General features: G+C 41.8%; 1 protein-coding gene across 6 annotated transcripts in view; it reads right to left on the bottom strand.

Moving 5' to 3' along the window:
- Pcca (propionyl-CoA carboxylase subunit alpha) overlaps window positions 1–15,129 on the bottom strand; it is a 340,323-nt gene extending 325,194 nt beyond the window's left edge. For 5 of the 6 annotated variants that reach the window (XM_063274647.1, XM_063274648.1, XM_063274649.1 and 2 more), the window contains exon 1: window positions 14,972–15,129. In XM_063274647.1, the coding sequence (XP_063130717.1) occupies window positions 14,972–15,061 (90 nt within the window). In that variant the 5' untranslated portion in view covers window positions 15,062–15,129. The remainder of the gene's footprint in view (window positions 1–14,971) is intronic. The other variant, NM_019330.2, reaches the window with a different exon arrangement.
- Window positions 15,130–22,117: the final 6,988 nt, after the last annotated feature.

Raw genomic sequence — 22,117 nt, 5'->3', positions numbered from 1 at the left:
ATAGTGACTGGGTTTGGTGGCTGCATATAAGATGGATCCCCAAATGGGGCAGTCTCTGGATGACCTTTTCTTCAGTCTCTGTTCCACTCTTTGTCCCTGTATTTCCTCCTGTGAGTATTTTGTTCCCCCTTCTAAGAAGGACTGAAGCATCCACATTTTGTCTTCCTTTTTCTTGAGCTTCATGTAGTCTGTGAATTTTATCTTGGGTAATCTGAGCTTTTGGGCTAATATCCACTTATCGGTGAGTGCACACCATGTGTGTTCTTTTGTTACCTCACTCAGGATGATATTTTCTGGTTCCATCTATTTGCCTAAGAATTTCATGAAGTCATTGTTTTTGATAGCTGAGTAATATTCCATTGTGTAGATGTACCACATTTTCTGTATCCATTCCTCTGTTGAAGGACATCTGGGTCCTTTCCAGCTTCTGACTATTATAAATAAGGCTGCTGTGAACATAGTGGAGCATGTGTCCTTGTTATTTATATGTTATATGTTATATGGAGCATCTTTTAGGTATATGCCCAGGAATCTTTTTATTATTACTTAAAAGTACTCGGTTAAAAAAAAGACAGATAGTATGCAGCCATGTAAACTCGCAACAATGTAGCCCAGTACGTGAAAAGGCATGGAGATCCCTAGTTAGCCAGAAACTAGACACAGACATCATTACAGAAGACAGAACAAGCCAGGGAAAGACAACCTATGTTAGAGAGCCTTCCCAATCCAGCCTGAAACTGCCAGTATGAACTGGTTTGGTTCTGCTTGTTCAGTCCCAGCAACACTTTCATGAAAGTTTGAAAATGAAGAACCCAAGGCAAACACAATTTTGCTAAAACCGCAACACAAAAATTATGGTTTCAGGGGCTGGAGAGATGGCTCAGCAGTTAAGAGCACTGGCTGGTCTTCCAGAGGTCCTGAGTTCAATTTCCAGCAACCACATGGTGGCTCACAACCATCTGTAATGGGACCTGATGCTGTCATCTGTCATGCAGGTGTACATGCAGATAGAGCACTCATACATATAAAATAAGTAAATCTTTTTTTAAAAAAAAATTATGCTTTTAAATGTAGGGAATATAGTAAAATTCTGCAACTTTAGAACATTACACAAAGATACTTAACATTTGTTATTTTTTAAAGCATATAACAAAAAGGTTACAAGCGCAGCTCAGAATTATTTTCTGATATTTCCTAAGCATGGAAAACCTAAGAAAGTCGGGTGTAGTGAAACACATCTGTTGCAGCTATGTGGGAGGCTGGCACAGGAGACCTGCAAGTCCAGAGGCAAAGAGTAACTTCCTCTGCCTGAGAACAAAACAAGCCTGAGGAGTCCTTATAAACTGAAGCTCCTGGGGAAAGATTCTATTACAAACCACCTATAGTAAAGATTCTAGAGGGAGCAAGTATGAGAGGTCCATGGGTAAAGGCATCTGCTCACAAGTCCGATGTCTTAAATTTGATTACCTGGCCCCACATGGAAACAAAGGGAACCAACTCCCACAAATTGTCCTCTAATTGCCACACATGCCAACAGGGCATGTAAGCACCACATACGGACGGATGGACGGACGGACGGACAGACGGACGGACGGACGGACGGACGGACGGATGGATATTTTTTAGAAGCTTCTAAGCACTATCAAGAATTTCACAATTGTGAACTACTGAATCTCACAAGTCCAGAATTATCTTTGGCTCTTTTGAGTCTCCTTAACAGTTACTTAGCACCCACTTTCTGAATCTGACCTAACGCATCAAATGCCAGCTAAAGCCATGTTAAATTGGCTAACTAATAGCTTTCCTAAAACCAAAGACCAAGACTGTCTTCAAATAATGTCTGAAACCTATAGCAGACATCTCTGTACTTTTCTTTAATCCACACACCCAATTTCCTCACCAATGCAGTTGGCCAATGCCAAACTTACTTTTTGCTCTATGACTATAAAGTCTGTGTAGCCACTATCATTGTCATTTGGGGCAACGTGAGGCTGTAGCCCAGGTCAGGGTCTGGAACCTTAGATGTCATTAAAACCTACTTCTAATAAATAACCTCCCTTCGATCCCCCACCCACCAGAGGTAGTGGAAAGGAAAGGTTAATAAAGCAAAGGCAGATGTTGACCTGTTTAGAAATATTTCCTTGGAGCAAGTTCAGTCTGTGTTATCAGGAGATCAGCAGTTCAGTTCACATGGCATTCACTAATCAGCAATGGCAGGTTGATCTAGAAGAAACCTGTCCAAGGCTCTGCCAATCAGCCCCAAGAACTGCTGGAACACCACCAGCTTTTGTGGTGTGTTTCTCTCTATGAAGTCATGATAACCAATGGTAAGAATGGTAAGAATGCCAATATCATGCAGCATTGTCAGCAAAACCCAACACTGGCCAGTGAAGAATGGCAACGTGTACCAACACCACACAGCCCTGTCTCTGTCCGTTGGGCTATGTTTATATCCTTTGCAAGCACCACATGTCTTCTCAAGCATCTGCTCTAACAGAACATCACATGTGTTTTTTCCAGGGTGCCTCCAGAGAAACACATGCCTGTTCTTAGCAGAACATCCCCCATACGTCTGCTTCAGCAAAAACATCCTCTCATAACAGTTTCTAGAAAGACAGAACATGACACAACTGAGTCTCCAAAGAAACCAGACATTTCCACCTCAGTGCTCACTCCTACTTGGCTCCGGTGTAGTACCATCTCTCATTCCCTCAGACGAGAGCTTTGCACCAACAGAGTTCAGTGGTAAAGTGGACAGCGTTCACACAAAATAAATGTTTTGAGGAAAAACCTTTAAACAACATACTGCCATTGACACTCCTCCTTGGAAAGAAAGGGACCTTGTCGTTTCCATTCCTAGGGAGAAGTAAGTGCCTGGTCAGCATGGCACACGGATGCAGCATGACCATCAGGGACACATGGCTGATGCTCCGTTCTACTCTTGCAGAACTGTAAGACATGGAACAAATCACCCCTAAGGGCCTTTCACAAAATGTAAGTCAGATATCTCCTTAGTTCCCAAGAGACTCATTAAAAGGATCACATGACTCTTTACAGGCTGTCAAGTGCCCCTAAAGGTAAAGATATCACACAAAAGCTCAAAGTGCCCAGCTTTGGCCTCAAAAAAGCATACCAAGCCACTTAAGACTTGCCATTAGAGTAATAATACTCATTAAACAACTCTCATCTACACTCCAACATGGGAACAAATCTCAACTCTGTCAATTCTCAAGAGCACAGGAAATGTCTTCATGTGCAAAAGAGAGCAGTTATAGCGCTCCACGGCCTTAAAGCTGCTAAGAGCACAGCAGGAGAGAGTCATACCTAACGCAGTCTTGTCAGCATACAGTAAATTAACCCAAAACTGAGGACATGACTGGGCCTTTGGACAGACTAAGTTAGCCACTGAAAGAAAACAAGAAAATAAGTATCCTTTGACGGTAAAATAACACTGCTTTTGGGTTGGAGCTGTGTCTCGCTATGAGTAAAACTAGATAATCCACTAGCAATCATCTCAAAGAAAATTTCCACATGAGTCCTGCCATGACCAAAGCCACATAACATACCCAGGTGAACAGGACCTAAAAATAAAACAATTCTGTCGATGAACTAACTCGAAAAGATGCAGACGACCCTGCCAAGAGAAGAAGCACAAGCTGATGCTTCATGTCTGCTTATTTAGGTGAAGGAAGGTTGTCTCCTCTGCATGTAATTCAAGAGACTCAAAGCTTCAGCTGTGGACTGACTGCAGCGTTTCCACAGACCACCAGGCCCTTCTGAGGAGCGCATCTCTCCTAATGGAGGCCAGACTATGTCATCACACATAGTTTCTTTCAGACACCTGGATGGTTCACCTAAATACCCATCCTAAGCAGATCAGCTCCCATCGGAGAAGCATGGTACAATCAAGATTCTCCCGCCTGCCTCCACACTAAGCTAGAACATGAGGAAATTACATAATCCAACTCAAAAGCTTCAGCCACTCTCTTAGACTCCTACCGTGCCATTCCTGCTAGCCCACCTGCACCCAGGGCACCACGTGGACCCCCCTTACCAAGCGTACCCAGGCCGCTCTGACATTGAACACTCACACCTGCTCCCCTCATCATGGGCACTTTGTTTCTTTATAATTTTATTTATTTTTTATTTTACATGCATTATATGCCTGTGTGGGGGTCTCAGAATCCCTGGAGTTGGATTTACAATTTTGAGCTGCCATGTGGGTGCTGGGAATTGAACCAGGGTCCTATGGAAAAGCAGGAAGTGCTCTTAATCACTGAGCCATCACTCTAACCCTAGCCACCTATCTTTGTTTCTTCCTTCTCTTTCTTCCTTTCTTTTGTCTGCTTATTTGATGTGTATGTGTTTGTCCTAAATGTATATATGGGCACCGCATGTGTGAAGGAGACTTCTGGTTTCAGACGAGGTGTCATGAAGTAGAAATGTCCAGTTTCTTCAAAAACTTAGTTGTGTCATGTGATGTTTTTCTGGAAATTCTTATGAGAGGATGTTTCTGCTGAAACAGACACATGGAGGGATGTTTTGCTAGAGCAGACCCTTGAGAGGGCACGTGGTGTTTGGAAAGGGTATAAGTGTGGAGGATGCTCCTGCATTGGTTTGCCTCGCCACTCTTTGCTGGTCCTCATCGGTCTTCACTGATGACCCTGTGACATTGACTCCTCCTCTGTGGCCTTGCCTTCTTTTCTGACCATTGCTTGTTGTGACTTCATAGACAAAGAACTTCTAGTGGTAATCTGGCAGTTTCCTGCTGCTTCTGCACAGACGCAGGCCTCTTGGCAGAGCCCCAGAGTTTCTCCTGGATTGAAATGCCATCACTGACTTGTGAATGGTGTTTGCAAGTGGACTGAGCTCCTGCTGCTGATTCATGTGACCTAAATTGCTGATATACCGACAGTGAAGATTGGAATTGTCCCAAAGAACTACTTCTAAGCAGGCCCACATCCTCCTTTGCCCTAGTAACCCTTCCTTTACACTGCCTCTGGTAGGTGGTGGACTGAAAAGGAGGTTAAAGTGTCTAAAAACCTTTATTAAACTAGGTTTTGAAAAATCTAAGCCTACAGTGTCAGATTCCCTAAAATTAGAGTTATAAATGGTTGTAAGTCGACATGTAGGTCCTGAGACCAAACCTTGTCCTCTGCAATATTAGTAAGCCCTCTTAACCATTGAGCCATTTCTTCCAACCCCAACTATACAGAAATTTTCAGGATTTTCAATCCTGAAAGCTCCTACCTCTCAAACCTCTGCCACAGTCAGTCAGTTTCCTCACCTCAAAGGACAGCAAGTTCAGTGACACAATGTGAGCTGCACTGTCTGATATGGCAGCTGGCCACTTGCGTATATTTCACTTGCGTATGAGCATGTGAAATGAGCCTGGTGGTCATTAACCTGAAGCCAAGTTACACATTGGATCTTGGAAACAGTTCTTCCCTGGTAAGAATCACAGGAGACCATTCTTTTGACTAAGCTTTGGCTCCAGGCCCAAATGAGCAGGGCTAAACCTTAAAGTCACACAGGGAAGGCTCAAGGTAAAACTTTTACCTCTGCAGAAATCAGGATCGATACGCATTCAACCACATTTCTGAAGGACAGTTCGTATGGCCGTAATATTGAAGCTCTGTGGGTTATTCAAAAAGGTAACCCGGGGATTTAGCTCAGTGGTTGAGCGCTTACCTAGGAAGCGCAAGGTCCTGGGTTCGGTCCCCAGCTCCGAAAAAAAAGAACAAAAAAAAAAAAAAAAAAAAGTAACCCAAGGGCTTTGCTCTGGCTCTGTCTGCCTTGGAAGCAACTTTGAAAGGGCCAACTGTGTGCTCTCCTCAGCCCTTCTCAGTCTCTAGAAGGTTCTCAACCTTCTATCACTGCTACCATTTAATGCGGTTCCTCATGTTGTGAGGATCCCCAACCATAACCTTATTTCTGTTCCACTTCATAACTCTTATTTTGCTACCATTCTGACTCATAATGTAAATACTTTTGGAGGGGGAGGTTTGCCAACAAAGGGGCCATGACCCACAGGTTGAGAAGGACTGCTCTAAAACCAACCTCTTCCTCTCAATTGGTAGGAACACTAATTCTATCCTATACCTGACTCTACAATTGAAATTCAAGCCAAAAAAAAAAAAAAAAAAAAAAAAAAACAAAAAACAAAAATCATTATACTGTTCCTTTAACCTTGTTTTTTTTTTATTATTTCTTTTTAAAAATTTTTTATTAGATATATTTCTTTACTTACATTTCTTTTTTTTTTTTTTTTTCCTTTGGAGCTGGGGATCAAACCCAGGGCCTTGTGTTTGCTAGGCAAGCGCTCTACCACTAAGCTAAATCCCCAACCCTCTTTACTTACATTTCAAATTAACCTTGTTTTTTTGACAGAGCCTAACTCTAGCCTGGCGAGCCTGAAGCATATTATGTTGGCCTCAAACTCACAGAGACCCATGTGCTTCTACTTTTATTTAATGTTTTAAATTTTTTCACCTATAAACTAAAAAGAAAAAAAGGTATTCAGTTTTTAATGTTTTAAAGATAAAAATCAGTCCTTTCCTTTTATGTAAATGTATGCATGGTATATGGATGTGCACTTGTTGGTGCATATGCATTTTGCATGCGGGTACATGTACGTGTGTATATATGTGTGTAGAAGGTCACTCTTTGATATTTTTCCACCTTACTTTGTAAGTCAGGGTGTCAATATACCCAGAGATCACTCACTGGCTCCCCCAGCACTAGGACTAAAGTTGCATACCACACCAGCATTTTTTACATGGGTTCCAGAGAGCCTAACTCAGTTTCTCATGCTTGGATGGCAGACACATTACTGACTGAGTTATCTTCTCAGGTCAAATTGGTCTTTTAATGTATAAAATACAAATGCTGGCGTTTTTTAAATCCATTTGTAGCTCTCTTTGTATAGTATGGCAATTTCACAGCCCTGCTCGTGAGCAGTGGCTCTCACACTGCACAATGCATCAGAACCGCTGGAAGGCTTGCTGAATAAAACAGACAGCTGGACTCACCCCAGACGCTTGACCTCTGCAGGTCTGGGGAACTGCAGCTACACAATGGACCACTGCTCTACAAGCGTTCCTGAGGATAGAACTGACAGCAGTCTCCAGCCAGAGACGGATGCCGGCTGAACGCTGAACGTTTCTTCTGTTCTATGCTACATTCTTTGTTTCACATGAGTCCTTCACAAGCTTGTGCCCAGCCCACCTCACCAATTCACGTCTACAGAACTGTTCCCATACCATGTGATATGTTAAAAAGTGCCAAATTTATACCAACCAGCTAGAGGTCCACATTTTTTTTGTAAAAGAAGTAACAAGTTACTTCCTAAATTGCTAGTTGTCTTTATATCAGACTTTTGCTGACCCCCCTCATTGGCATGCTAAAAACAATAGGAAAAAGTCCAGTATCAAACTTGTACATTTACAAGGGTATTCTACCTATGCAATGCTAAGATGATACTGAGACAGCTGGTTGCTCTGATATTACAATGTAGCTGAGGCAAACCTTGAACTCATAGCAATCCTCCTGTCTCAGCCTCTCTGGCTGTTCATTAGGTCAGATCCTACTAACTTACTGACTGACTGACTGACTGACACTAAGTGTTGTCTCAGAGTCTAAAATAAGGTGCAGACTCAGTTCAATCAGGTTGATCAAGATTCACCATAATAGGATAACAGTTGCCAACCTAAATAATAATTGGAGAGATTCTTCAGATAAAAACATATATGCAAAAAAGCAGATCATTGCAATAGACTTCTGCATGCCAAAGTAAACAATGTATGGAAGAGGTTGATCAAGAGGGAAAATTCCTAACGCTGAAACAAAGAAGATTTTGTAAGATATTTTGAAACACCATTCCTTGGCTACAAGCATGAAAAACAAACATTATCTAAGGTTCGGTAAATGCTATTGGGCAGAGCAGATATACCACCTATGCCTCTGCCCACTGACTACTGTCTGCTGGAAGAGAGTTCCTTCTCACGCAAATACAATGAACTTACCAAACTTTCACCAACCTTTATTTTTAATCCTTGAGCTCTCTGTACCTGTGACATGCTCTCCTAGTCTTTGGGGGTTTTTTTGGGGGGGGTGGTTTTGATTTTTAGGGGTTGGGGAGGATGAGACAGGGTTTCTCTGTGTAGTCCTGACTGTCCTGGAACTTGATCTGTAGACCAGGCTGGCCTCAAAGTCACAGAGTTCCACATGCCTCTGCCTCCCAGAGTGCTGGGGTTAAAGGTATGCACCACCACCACCCTGCAGTTATATTTTTAAAGATATATTTGTCTTTATTTTCTGTTCATGTGTGAGTGTCTGCATATATGTAAGTGCATTACATACATGCAATGTCCATGGAAGGCAAAAGAAACTATCATATCCTTTTGAATTGGAGTTACAGGGTGTGGTGAAATGCCATCCAGTAGCAAGAGTAGCATGTGTTCTCAACTACTAAGCACCTCCAGACCCAGTTTCTCCCGTCTTATCAGCATATATCACAGCGCCTGAGATGCAAAAGATGCTGCAAACCTACTTTTAAATATTCTTTAAGTTAAAGGCAGCTGCAACAACAAACTGACAGACAGAGATGGATGGAAATTACTTCTCGAATGTTCTTCCCCTGTATTATGGGTTGAGTCTAAACCATGCCACTAACAAGTCAAGAATTAAAGACTTGGTACCCAAAGCAGAAACATTCAAAGGTATGTCTTGAGGGTGGTTGGATCCTGGGAGCTCTGAGTCTAATGGTGGCTTCATAATTTGATGGTACTTGTTGAGAAGTCATCATCAGCACCATCAGTGCTAATACCAGAGATGGGGACTGGATAAAGGGAGGTCACTAGGGCAGGTTCCTGGGAACTTTATTCTGTCTGAGCTCCCTTCCCTCATGGAGCTCTCTGCCTCCTGTCCATCATGAGGCAGCCCCCTTGCCCCAGTGTTCCCCACTAAGGTGTTCCACCTCGCCTTAGACCCACAGCTAGATCACATGATCATTAAATAAGACCTCTGCAGCAGAGAGCCAAATTAATCAATTCTCCTTTCTTCTCTCAAGTACCCATCAGTAATAAAGAGTTAACGCACTATACTCTGGTCACCCTGTAACCACAGATATGTCTATGAACCCCTGTATTTGTGTCTAAAATTTCCATTCACCTGTTGGAGAGATGACTCAGCGGTTAAGAGCACTGGCAGCTCTTCCAGAGGTCCTGAGTTCAAATCCCAGCAACCACATGGTGGCTCACAACCATCTGTAATGGGATCCGATGCCTCTTCTGGTGTGTTTAAAGACAGCTACAGTGTACTCATATATATTAAATAAATAAAATTTTTTTAAAAATTTCCATTCACGTTCTTTGCCCCTATTCACCTACTTACCAACATAGATAAATGGATAGATGGATGGATGGATGGATGGATGGATGGATGGATGGACGGACGGACGGACAGACAGACGGACAGAAAAGATGGCTCAGTGATTAAAGGCCCTAGCTGCTCTTCCCAGCACCTACATGGCAGCTCACAACTGTCTGGAACTCTAGTTCCAAGGGATCCTCTGGCCTCCATAGGCACTGCACATATGTACACAAGCACACATGTAGGCAAAGCAACCTTCGCATAAAATTTTTAATGAAATAAATATATAGATGAACCAGTCTGTAAGCAATTGTTTTTTCCTTTCTCTTGATCAAAAATGTCACCAACTTCTCTTACAGTTAGAACAGGGCTATTGCCATGTTTTCCCTGATTTGAACTGAAGAAACAAATAATAGCCAAAACGTAGAAGTTTAAATGTACTACTATTGACCAGCCTAGAGGGCATGGTGGCCAAGGCCTTTAATCCCAGCACTCAGGAAGCAGAGGCATTCAAGGTCAGTCTGATCTACACAGTAGTTCCAGGACAGCCTGGGTTATATAGAGAAACCCTGTCTTAGATAGATAGATAGATAGATAGGTAGATAGATAGATAGATAGATAGATAGATAGATAGATAGATAGACAGACAGACAGACAGACAGACAGATAAATGTATATGCAAATGCCTTCAATCAATGTTTTATTCACTAAAAATCCATTTCTGAAATGAGTTTAGTTTTTGGTTTTTTTATAAACTAAATGTTAGAAAGATTGCCTTAGGCCAATCCTAAAGCACTAGCTATGTTTAAGCTTTTTGAAGGACAGGTTAAGTTTACAAACTGCAACAGTGTCACACAATGACACTATCACTCTGCTGATAAAAGAGCTATTATTGGAAAAGCAAGGTTTGGGCTCATAAAGTCCAAGGTTCAGACTTTACCCCTGTCAGCTATACATCCTTAACAATTATACATTACTTAACTGCTCACGGTTAGTTTCCTCTTGTTTAAAGCTGGGACTTCTAACCTGGCTGTTACATGGATAATAAGTGAAGGGCTGGGGGATAGAGCACAGCTGGTGGAAAGCTAGGCCAGCGTGCACACACCACCGGGTTGGTTGCCCGATACTGCATAAACAAGCCTGTGGTAGGACACACCAGTCAGCCCAGAATCTAAAATGGAGGCAAAAGGATAAGAAGTACAAGGGCAAACCCAACCAGAGAGAGAGCTGGAGGTCAGTTGAGCCTCCGAGAGATCAGTCTCAGAGCAGGGAGAAGGAGTGAAAACATTTAAGGCATATAAAAGCTCAATAAACTGTTGCAATTACCATAAAACTAACACCTCCAGCCACTGAACGTAGCTAGAAAAAAAAAAAAAAAACAAGTATTTAAACAGAATGTGTTTTAAAGGTTGTTTTACAAATCAAGTAAGTCAAGACTGAATGTGAACTCAATATGAGACAGAATAGAAATATGGCACAAAAATAAAAAAGAAATAAAAAAAGAAATATAGCACAAATTATGGGGACATAGGGGCATGGGGACAAGAAGGAGCTCCCAATTTAGGAATCTGGTTAAACCTCTTGCTGGCTGAAAATCAATGATTCCAACACAATTAACCACATTTTCTGTGAAGGCTGCTCACATAGACATAATACGCCTTCATAGAGAGAATGCTAACAAAGCAGGGAAGGTTATAGGCCCTTGGAGGACCTATCACTGCTGTTTTTCTAAATGGACATCCTGTTGGACTGGAGAGCCCATAGGTTAAGAGCACTGGGTAATCTTCTAGAGAAACCAGGGCTCTATTCCCAGCCCCCACATGGTAGCTCACAGCCATCTGTAACTCTAGGTCCCATAGATCCAATGCCCTCTTCTGACCTCCACAGCCACAAGCCACATACATGGTGCACGGACATACATGCAGGCAAACTACAAACACATGTAAAAGAAATTAATGTTTAATTAAAAAATGTGCATTTTGTCAAACTGCTCCTAAGTATCTTACGTTTATATCCATAGACTAGTTTCTTAGTCAGCTAGGGTTCTGGTTTCAGCAGGTGGAGGTTCATAGGCAGTCCAAGTGCTGAGAGCCAGCGACTGCCAAGTGTCAGTGCTAAACGGACATCTCTGAGACCACTTTGAAGGCTCGGAGAGCATCACTGAAGGGGGAGCAGAAAGAGTGTCAGAGCAGGGAAGTGGAGAACAGTACTGTGACACCCTGTCTTCCAAATACAGCACAGCCCCTGTAAACATGAACTCAGCAACTGCGATCACCTTCACAAGATCCAACTGTCGACATCCCCCAAAGGACAAACACTGAAGGCTCACTCCCCTGTGAGGAGCTACTGGCAAGTGAAGGTTACTGGTGTGGGGGTGGGGGTGGTAGCTATTCTTTGCTGTAAACCTTACCACATCTGGGATTAACTAAAACCCAAGTAGATGGATACCTTAACCTGGGGCACACCGTCTGCTGGTGGCCTATAGAAAGGATATAGAAAAGGAAGCTAGTCAGTCAGTCAGTCAGTCAGTCTCTCTCTCTCTCTCTCTCTCTCTCTCTCTCTCTCTCTCTCTGACAAGTTCATTCCTTCACTGGCATTACAGCCTACATTTTTGGGACTCCAGTATATATAGATGACCAGTTGAGACATAGAGCCTCCGTAACTGAAACATTAATGGATTCTTGGACCATTACTGGACTAGCTAGACCACAGTCTGTAAGCCATTCTAATAAATCCTCAATGATAGATAGATACATAAATACATACATACATGATAGATAGACAGATAGATACATACATACATAGATACACAGACAGAATAGATATAATTGATGAATGGATGGATGGGCAGACAGATAGATGACAGGTAGCTGATGGATAAATGGATGGATAGACACACAGACAGACAGTAGATAGATTCTATCCGTTCTGTTTCTCTACAGAATCCTCAATGATACAGGGAAGGAGGTTTTGAGTTTCTTATTGTTTTTGTTTGCTTGCTTTTTTGTTGTTTCAGTGCTGTATCCACTGGTAAACTGTAGTAAAAATCTTAACTTCCTGGCAACCCTTCTGATTTACAGTTGTATCAAATCAGATGTGACCCTATCCAGTAACAAGAGTCATTACAAGACTCTCTTGGGCTCCTTAGCAACTCTTGAGATGTAACTTCAGAGACCATGAAAGCAGGAGTCCTGCAATGACATTTAATTGTGCCTTTCCTTCTAAAAGCCCACGTGTGTTTTGTAGCAATCACCCTCACCACTGGACCATCTAACTGACCCTTGTTGAAACATTGTTTAGCTTAAGTAGGATGATATAATTAAGAGTATTGACTATTTCTAGAAAGTTGGCAGTGCATCTCAGTGGTACGGCTCTGCCTCAGTGTTCTAGGCCTAAAGCTTCCAAGTTCCAAGACTGCCACTTACTAGTTCTATGGCTTTAAGCAAGTCATCTAACACTTCAGGCCTTGAGTCCACCTTTTGTAAGTGGTGGTGTTATATGCTTAATGAAGAATGAATGACTTAATTCACAATAGTTGCCTAAGGCATAAGGTCAAAATATTGACTTGGTCAGCTCAGTCTATTTTATCTTAATATCACCACCAAAACTTCTCCACAGCCTTTTCAAGTTGTTGCTTCATTACTGGAGGAAAGTTCATAAGCACTGGGAGCTGTACTCACCCCCTACACAGGAGGCATTAAATAAAGATTTGCTTATAAAAAAAAAATCTACAAAAGCATACATCCAATATACAATATCCAAACCTGGTGTGGAGGTGAGAGTGGAGAAGATGGAGCAGGGATTTAGGGATTTAGCTCCGTGGTAGAGTGCGTGTCTAACAAGTGCAAGGCCCCCAGGCTCAGTCCTCAACCCTGAGATGGGGAAAGGAAAGCTGAGGCAGGAGACCCAAGATCTTCCTCCAATACACAGCCAATTTGAAGCCAAGCTAGGCTAAGTGAGGCCCTGTCTCAAGAAGACAAACCCCACAGAAGAAAAAATAGATAAATTGTGACTCCAAAGACCATACCTTCCCACTACAGGCAATTTCGTAACGAAATGTGTCAGAGTTTTAGCAAGAGCAAACGCAGATTAAATGATTACAGGATGACAGAAGTTAAGGAACAAAAGCGGTGTGGCAACACAAAGAACAATGAGAACCTGCGTTCTGAGGTTGGCACCAAGGATAACCTTTCAGCTCACACTGCCTGAGTGGGACTTTTCCCATTTCCTTAAAAAGAATAAAGTGGGGTTGGAGAGGTGGCTCAGAGGTTAAGAGCACTGGCTGCTCTTCCAGAGGTCCTGAGTTCAATCCCAGCAACCATATGGTGGCTCACAACCATCTGTAATGAAATCTGATGCCCTCTCCTGGTGTGTCTGAAGACAGCAACAGTGTACTCACATACATAAAATAAATAAATCTTTCAAAAAAAAAAAAAAGAGTAAAGTGGGCTGAGCTCAGCAGTATACTCTACACTCAGAAGTCAGAGGCATGGAGATCTCTGTGATGCTGAGGCCAGACTGGTACACAGACAGACTTGGTTCTCAAAAAGAAAAAAAAAAAGAAAAAAAAAAGAAAAAAAAAAAAAAAAGGCAGATCATCCAAGTGTCAACTCAAATTTCAATGAGCATAAACCAAACGTTGCAGAAAAGAATTTTTTTTAACTTTTTTTAATTTTTAAATTAAAAAAATTTTTAATTTTTTAAATTTTTTTTCCCCTGAGAGGTAAGGAAGGATTTGAGTCAGGTTTCCTCTAGGTAACCTAGCCTGGCCTCAAATTCACAATCCTCGAGCCTCTCCAATGATGTCATTACAGGCACAACATTACTTGTGATTGAACATCAGGGAAGCTTAGCAGGCACGGTCAACCGTGCCTTTCAAGGGGTCTTCAAGGGGTTTTCAGAGGACCGTCATTTTAAGATATGTGCTCGAGTGAATTAGTAAGTGTATTTTGAAAGTTAGGGAAGTGAATGCCACCCACAAGGCCAATATATCCCATATGGAAGGAGGAAGGAGGTTAACAAGAACTCCAAACCTGTTGAGTCAAAATGTCACCATGACACCCAGGGTGAACGAACCACAGTGATGTGAACTACGTTTCTAATCAGGCTAAGCAGTTCTTAGGGAGAAAAAGAATAAATTCAGAGGGTGCATTTCTCACTCATAACAATGGTGTCATACAGTTTAAGCAGGCTTTCGGGTCACAGGTGTACTCTGTCAATCTTGACTTAGCACAGTGTTTTCAAACTCACAGCCTTAACTATTCAAACAGCAATCCATAGTGTCCCTTCAAAGTGTCTTTTGCAAAGACAGCAAAAGAGTATGTGAACTTTTACAGACGCTGTCCAGAAAGCTGCAGGCGAAACCAGCACCATGAAACTCTGGGATCCAAGCCCAAAGGCCATTCCGGAGGAGCGCAGGAAATGCTCGGCCCGCTTAAGCCTGTGCCCGTGGGTATGAGCATTCAAGAGATGCCCAGTGACAGGATAGAGTGTGAGCGCAGTCTACTCGGGGGCCCGGGCCTGGGGCAACCGGGATGCGCCGCGGGTGTCGCCTGGGAATCCGGGGCAACCAGGCCCACGCGAGCCCGGCCTTGCTCACCTTCAGCGTCCACAGCAGTTGCTGGGAGGACCGCCGCCAATGCCGCCTGGCCGCCAATAGTGCCACTGTCCTGACCCACAGCCCCGCCATTGTCGTCCCAGCCGACTTGCTGGCCGCTGAACTCTCACCTCGTCAGGGGGCGGGGAAGGGGAGCGCCCGTGGTACGGCCAATCAGAAGCTTTTGGTTCTAAGCTCCGCCTCCGGGAGAGTAGGATTGGGAGGGAACTGGTTGGGCTGTGGCGCAAAGCCGGACGTCTGGAGATTGTTGGGCGGGGGTGAGAACCGCGCTAGGACCCGGAGGGAGCCGACCAAGGAGCTCAAGCAGCCAGTCCAAATCCCCTACTGACTGGAGCCCGCACTCTGCCGCCCAAGAACCATCCCTAGCCAATCGGGTGCATCCATGCCCCTTTTAATTTCTCGCTGGATTTTTTAAAGTAGATCTCATCAGTAAACATCTCTGTATCAGAACTGGTGCTCAATGACTTCGCCTGTCCTACAGAATTAACTTGAAACAGTTATGAAGCTAGGCTGCAACATGTGGACAGCCAGAAAGACAACATTGGTGGATGGCAGAGAAGCTGCAAGTTCTTAACAGAGTAGGAACATAAATGAGAGGCTGAACCCATTTTCTTTGTCACAAAACCCTGTCTCGCTCTCATCTCTGTCCCTAAATAGCAACCATAGGAGATTCTTGAAGGTTTATGTCAAAGAGGCTTTCTCAATCTGGTCACAACTTACTAGATAAGAATATCGACCCAATTATGGCAATTTCCAAATTTCTCAGCTATGATTGAAAGCCCCAACCCCACCTTCATGATTCTGTCCACAGTTATTTTCATAGAAGCAAAGGGGAAATACTTAACTACCGCTGTCCTTAAGGCTGGCATAACTAACTAGAACCTTTAATTATAATCTAGAGAACAAGCAACATTGTAACTACCATTGTTCAGAAACTGTTTGTTCTTATAAACTTAACTTTTTGTGTCCCAAATGGTTAAACAGCTACAAAGTCTAATTTCTGCTTCAGATAAAGGAAGTAGATAAAAATACTGTGTGGTGAATACTCCAGAGGGAGGTCTGAATGAGTTAAGCCTTTGACTCTGTAAGATAACCCTTGCCTTAGGCTTTGCAGCAGATAAGATTGACGAAAATAGACACCCAGCTAAGCAGAGCAGGGACAGACAATCTGAGGAGTGTGAATCCACAGCTGTGTAACCCACTATGCTAAAACCTTCTAGTGCATGGTTTCAACTGTGGCTTTTAATTTTTTTAAAGACTTGCTCAGTTTTATTTTAGGTATATGAATGTTTTGCCTACATATATTATCTATGATGTGCATACAGTGCCCAGGGAGGCCAAAAGAGGGTATCAGATCCTCTGGAACTGGAGGTTGTTAGCACACGGGTGCTAGAAACTGAACCTGGGTCCTCTTGCAGAACAACTGGTGCTTTTGCCCGCTGAGCCATCTTTCTAGCCCCAGTGTTGTTCAAGTTGTCTCTTGAAGGCCTGCTCCTTTCTGAAAGGAAACAGAGAGGGAGTGTATCTGGACGAAACGGGAGGTCAAAGGAGCTGGGAAGACTGGACAGGAGAAACTGTGATCAGAATGTATTGTATGAGAGAAGAATCTATTCTCAATTTTAAAAAATTACCAACTTAGCTGAACATGGTTGGGCGCATTCTCCGGAGATAGGAGCGGGAGAATCCTCACTCATATAAGCTCAATAATAATAAGTAATAACAGGAATTAATCTTAACACCTTTTCCATCCCCAGTTGATACATCTATAATACAACTCCTGTACATAAGGCCCAAGGAACATCAAAGAGGAGGAAATGGTAAGAAAGAAAGATGGTAAGAGCTGGAGAGGACCAGGGAATTTTTGTGGAGACTGTGTCTCCTAGAAATGACAGGGAGGCTTGGCTCATGATAACTCAATAATACCACTGCCTAAATAAGACCTGAACAAGAACGCCAGTAGATATGCTAGCATAAAAGACAAAGAATTATGGGAATTAAGGAATGCTGATAGTGAGAGAAATGTTCTCCCCTAGAGATGAGCATCCTACTAAATTAGACAGCACCAACTGGAAAGGCCTACACCATATACATACAAGTAATGCTAAGTGGACTGAGCAGATTGTATTTATTTATTTATATACATGGACATACACGCACACACCAGTTAAAGGAAAAAAAAACAAATTTGAGGGGGAGAGGGGACATGGGAGGGATTAAAGGGAGGAAGAGAAAAGAAAATGATGCTATTATATTATATCACATGTTAAATTAATTTTATATTTTGTATCTTTTAGTGTTTTATGCTTATATATCAAATAAATTGATGTTTCTTTTCTAATATTTAATAATACTTTGTATATTATGTATAATGTATTTACATTACAAATATAACACATGAACATATAAAATATATTATAAACATGAAATGAGTAATGTAAATGTTTAATAAATTATATTAAATAAATATAATGTGATAAATGATATATCATGTCTATTTAAAATTGAAAATTTACATATTATATTAAATACATTTAAATTTGAGAAGATACAACTCTTAATAACAGCTCCAATTTCCTATCTATGCCTATAGTCCCAGCAACGCAGAGGCTGAGGCAGGAGAATCATCTGAACACAAGAGCTCCAGACCAGACTGTACATCACAGCAAGAAGAAATCAGAGGAAAGGAAAAGAGAGGGGGATGAAGGGCACTCTTTCAGAATCCTGTCATTTCCTTGGCCTTAACTGCAGCCTTTAATGACAAAAGCGTAAACTCCACATTGGCTAGCACATTGGCTCTCAATCTCCATACGTCCATAGTTAACCATCTTACCTGCATGGGAGTGTCAGACTTATAAGTTAGTAGAAATCAATCATGTCAAAATGACTTACGAGATACTTGAGTGTCAGAACACTGTCCAAGAATGGAGGTCTGTGAGGGGAATTCTGAGTGCTCGTGAGAAAACTCCAAGAAAACAAGGACAGAGTCTTGTGACCTCAGTTTCTTCAGAACCTCGAATTGATCTTGGGCTGTGTTTTCATGCTCCTCCCAGGTGTAATGGATAGGTGTGAGTTCACTCCAGGGTGCTCATAACAACTGGCTATTGTTATTTGTTTATGTGCCTCTATGGAAAAACATGTTTTTGCAACTTATAGCTTGTCCTTGTGATTGTCCACTTTACTCAGGTGACTCTTACGTTTTTCTCTTTTCTTTCTTTTTTTTTCTTTTTCTTTTTTTTTTTTTCCTTTCTTTTCTTCTTTTTTCTTCTTTTCGAGACAGGGTTTCTCTGTGTATCCTTGGCTGTCCTGGAACTCAACCTGTAGACCAGGTTGGCCTTGAACTCAGAAATCCACCTGCCTCTCCCTCCCAAGTACTAGGATTAAACCCTGGCACCGGCCTGGTTTCAGGCGACTCTTCTTAACCCTCAGAGTATAAACTGTCTAATGCTCTGAATAAAGTTAGCTGCAGTATGAGATTTTAGTTCGCTTCATTTTTAAGCCCTGCTCCTGCAGGTTCGCACAACCAACTAGAGTGGTAAACACAGTGGGGTTTTTTTGTTTGATTGTTTGGTTGGTTTTTTGGGTTTTTGTTTTTGTTTTTGTTGTTGTTGTTGTGGTGGTGGTGGTGGTAGTGGTGGTTTTTGGTTTGTTTGGGGTTTTTTTTGTTTGTTTGTTTGTTTGTTTTCTTTTTTGCAATCTGGATCCTTTATTTCCTTTGTGTCCATTAGGCCATGAATTTGTATGGAATGGTCTCCAGCAGCTCAGGCTCCTTCCCGTTAGTCCTCACAAACTGGGCTTCTCTGGGTGGCGCAGGCTGGTGCTTTGGCTGAACCCAGGTGCCCTTCTCTTTGGCTTCCTTTTTCTCCTGATCCTTTTCCTTCACCCGCTTCAGGAAGCTGTCTCTGCTCTTCGAGTGCTTGATGTGCTCAGTCCGCACATTGATCCTCTTGGCCAGAGTCTTGCCCTTAATTTGCTTGTTTACAATGATGCCCACGTCGTGCTGGGTGACATTGTAGACTCTTCCGGTTTTGCTGTGGTAACACTTATGGGGCATTCCTTTTTGAACACTGCCCATTCCCTTGATGTCTACAATATCACCCTTCTTGTAGATTCGCATGTATGTGGCCAAAGGAACTACTCCATGTTTCCTAAAAGGCCTAGAGAACATATACTGAGTGCCTCTCCTCTTTTGTGTTCATCATTTTGGTGAATTACTGGAAGATGGTTGCCACGGCCGAGAACTGGTTAGTTTTTTGTTTGTTTGTTTTTGTTTGTTTGTTTTTTAATTATGTTAAAATATAACATTGTAGTCACTTGTAACTGCATAGGTCATTGACAGTACACTCGAACTATTATGCGGCCATTACCGTCTATCCCCATCAGGTTTTCAACTAGCAAAAAGTAAATGTTATCATCAAATACTTACTCTCCACTTTGCACTGCTCCCAAAATCTGGTAACAATTACTTTCTATCTCTCTAACTGTGACTATCGTAGGTACCCAGTGTGAGTGGGATACTCAGTTTTACTCACAGATGTTTGGCTTTGCTGTTTACAACTTAAAACCCAAAGATTCATCTTCTGAAAGGGCAACGACACCTGTGTCATCACAACACTGAGAACCGGTCATAGGCCTGAGAGATTTAAAAAGAAACACATACTCGGGTCATTCGTGTTAAAAGAATGCCGTCCGAGCTTTACTGAGATCTCCTTATATAACAGGAGCAAAAGCTGTGGAAAAACAACAAAGCAGGTGAAAATCCCCAACCAGGAAAACAGGAGAACAGGAAAAAAATCTGTGTGATGAAAAGCCCTGGGCCCAAATCAGGGGTGTAAACAATTTCTTAATAACAAACTGAAAGGCTCAGCAAGGAGAAGGGTGTCATGGAAAGTCCCGGACCCAAATCAGGACTGAGAGCAGCTGCCAAGGGTGTAAACAACTTCTTGCTATAGCAGGCTAAAAGGCTCAGTGATGGGGAAGGGAAACACCAAGGTAGGGCCCAACAAAAGGGACCCAGAGAAAGTCTGCACTGGACCTCAATGGAAATGGTCCTACAGGCACTGGCTAACACCCAGCATGGCAGCCTCTCAGCGATGCTTCTTATATAAGGATGAAGAAGGCAACCTGTAGTCAGAGAGATGTTCTGCCAGAGCCTCTACCTCAGAATTCCTAGAAATCCCCCAGGAACTAAAAAGAAGACAGCTCCCCTACACAGACTGGGTCTTTATTACTCACTGTTGTGTCTCTGTATCTGGACCACATCACATGTACAAAAATATCTGTTGGAGGAATGAATTCATGCATGTATGTTTGTAGAAATTGTCCTTGACTTGATTGTTCCAACTAAAGTTAAATTATAGGCCTGGACAAATGACTCAGTGTCTGCTTTTTCAGAGGACATGAGTTTGACTCCCAGCAATCACATCAGGTGGACACTACACTCATATGTATATATACAGATATAGATATATAGATGCTGTTTATGGGAGAATTGGCAGAACTGGGAATCAAGATGTAAGTAAAAGTTAGACTCTCCCAGATATGTTTTTCCTCACGTGGAATCTAGATTTAGCTAGATATATATGTATATACATAATCATAATATAGATATAGATGCATATATGTAATCATAATCAAAAATAATAAAAATACGAGCTGGAGAGATGCCTCGGTTGTTAAGAGCACTGACTGTTCTTCCTGAGGTCCTGAGTTCATTTCCCAGCCACCCCATGGCAGCTAACAACCATCTGTAATGGGATCCGATGCCCTTTTCTGCTGTGTCTGAAGACAGCAACAGTGTGCTTACATACATAAACTAAATAAATAAATCTTTTTTAAATTAAAAATAATAATAAAATAAATCTAAAACATTAAAATAGTTCATCTGTATGTGTGTACATATTAATGAATGCATATGTGTGTGTGTGTTCTTGTGAGTTCCTAGGATCAAACCCAAGGCTTCACCCATGTCAGACAGTTTCTCTACTAAGAACTACACCCCCTCAGCCTCTTTGCCTTATCTCATCCTTAATCCTTTATTGTCTTATAAACTGATTCTCAATAATATTGATACTTGTTTTATCTTACATTACTTACAGAGCAGTTTTTAAACCATGAGACATTTACCCTTCAAATATATGCCTGGGAAAATTTTACAGTGTTCTATGTTTTAAATTAACTTTAAGTTACTTTAATTATTATTTCACTCTGTCAATTTGTCTCCTTTCATATTCAATTATTTCTCATTGTAATAACTTTTCCTATTTGACTTTGTTTGAATATGTAAATCATGTGATTTGAAAGCCAAAGCTACATAAAATAGGATATTCCAAATCCTGGCTTCTACTCCTATTTCTCTATATGCATCCCTTACTTCCATAAGTAACTACTTCCAACAATTTAGTCTTCCTATTTTCACAAGATAAATATACAGACATAAATATGGCTTTTCACAGAGAAAGGACATATAATAAGTGTGGGTATCCCCTACTGTCCTTATTTGTAGATATTTCTAGTTTTCTTTCCTTTCTAAAGTTATTTTATTATGTTATATTGGCTGTACAAAGTACAGGTTACCATGACTATGTGAAGGAGACCTGCTCCCTAAACCGTCCTAGGAATATTCACTCCTATGTGACCTTCTCTTGTCCTCTTTTCCATCTCCCTTGGTCCCCTTCTTCCTCAATGCTCCCATGTCTCTTTTGTTAAATCTAGATTCCACGTGAGGAAAAACATATCTGGGAGAGTCTAACTTTGACTTACATCATGATTCCCAGTTCCGCCAGTTCTCCCATAAACAGCATGCACTTGTTCTTCTTCATAAAGGGAGAAGTTCCATATATTCCACAAACATATACTTCAACAATAAACTAGACATATCCCAAATATATATGAATTCATACCATACAGCATAATTATATAATATAATGCATATATCTGAATAACACATGGATGTTCCACTCATCTGCTGGTAGACCTCTAGGCTGACTCTCCAATTTGACTATTGTTAACAGTGCTTCAGCAAACATGGATGTGCTGTTAGCTCTGTGGTATACTGACTTACATCTCTTTGGGTGTGGATGCAGGAGTGGTGTACTTTGGTCTTATAATAGTTTTATTTTTTGTAAGGAA

The sequence above is a fragment of the Rattus norvegicus genome, chromosome 15, assembly GCF_036323735.1.
Source record: "Rattus norvegicus strain BN/NHsdMcwi chromosome 15, GRCr8, whole genome shotgun sequence".
Taxonomy (NCBI): domain Eukaryota; kingdom Metazoa; phylum Chordata; class Mammalia; order Rodentia; family Muridae; genus Rattus; species Rattus norvegicus.
The sequence above is the reverse complement of the archived record's forward strand: the minus strand, read 5'-3'. Positions and strand labels throughout refer to the sequence as shown.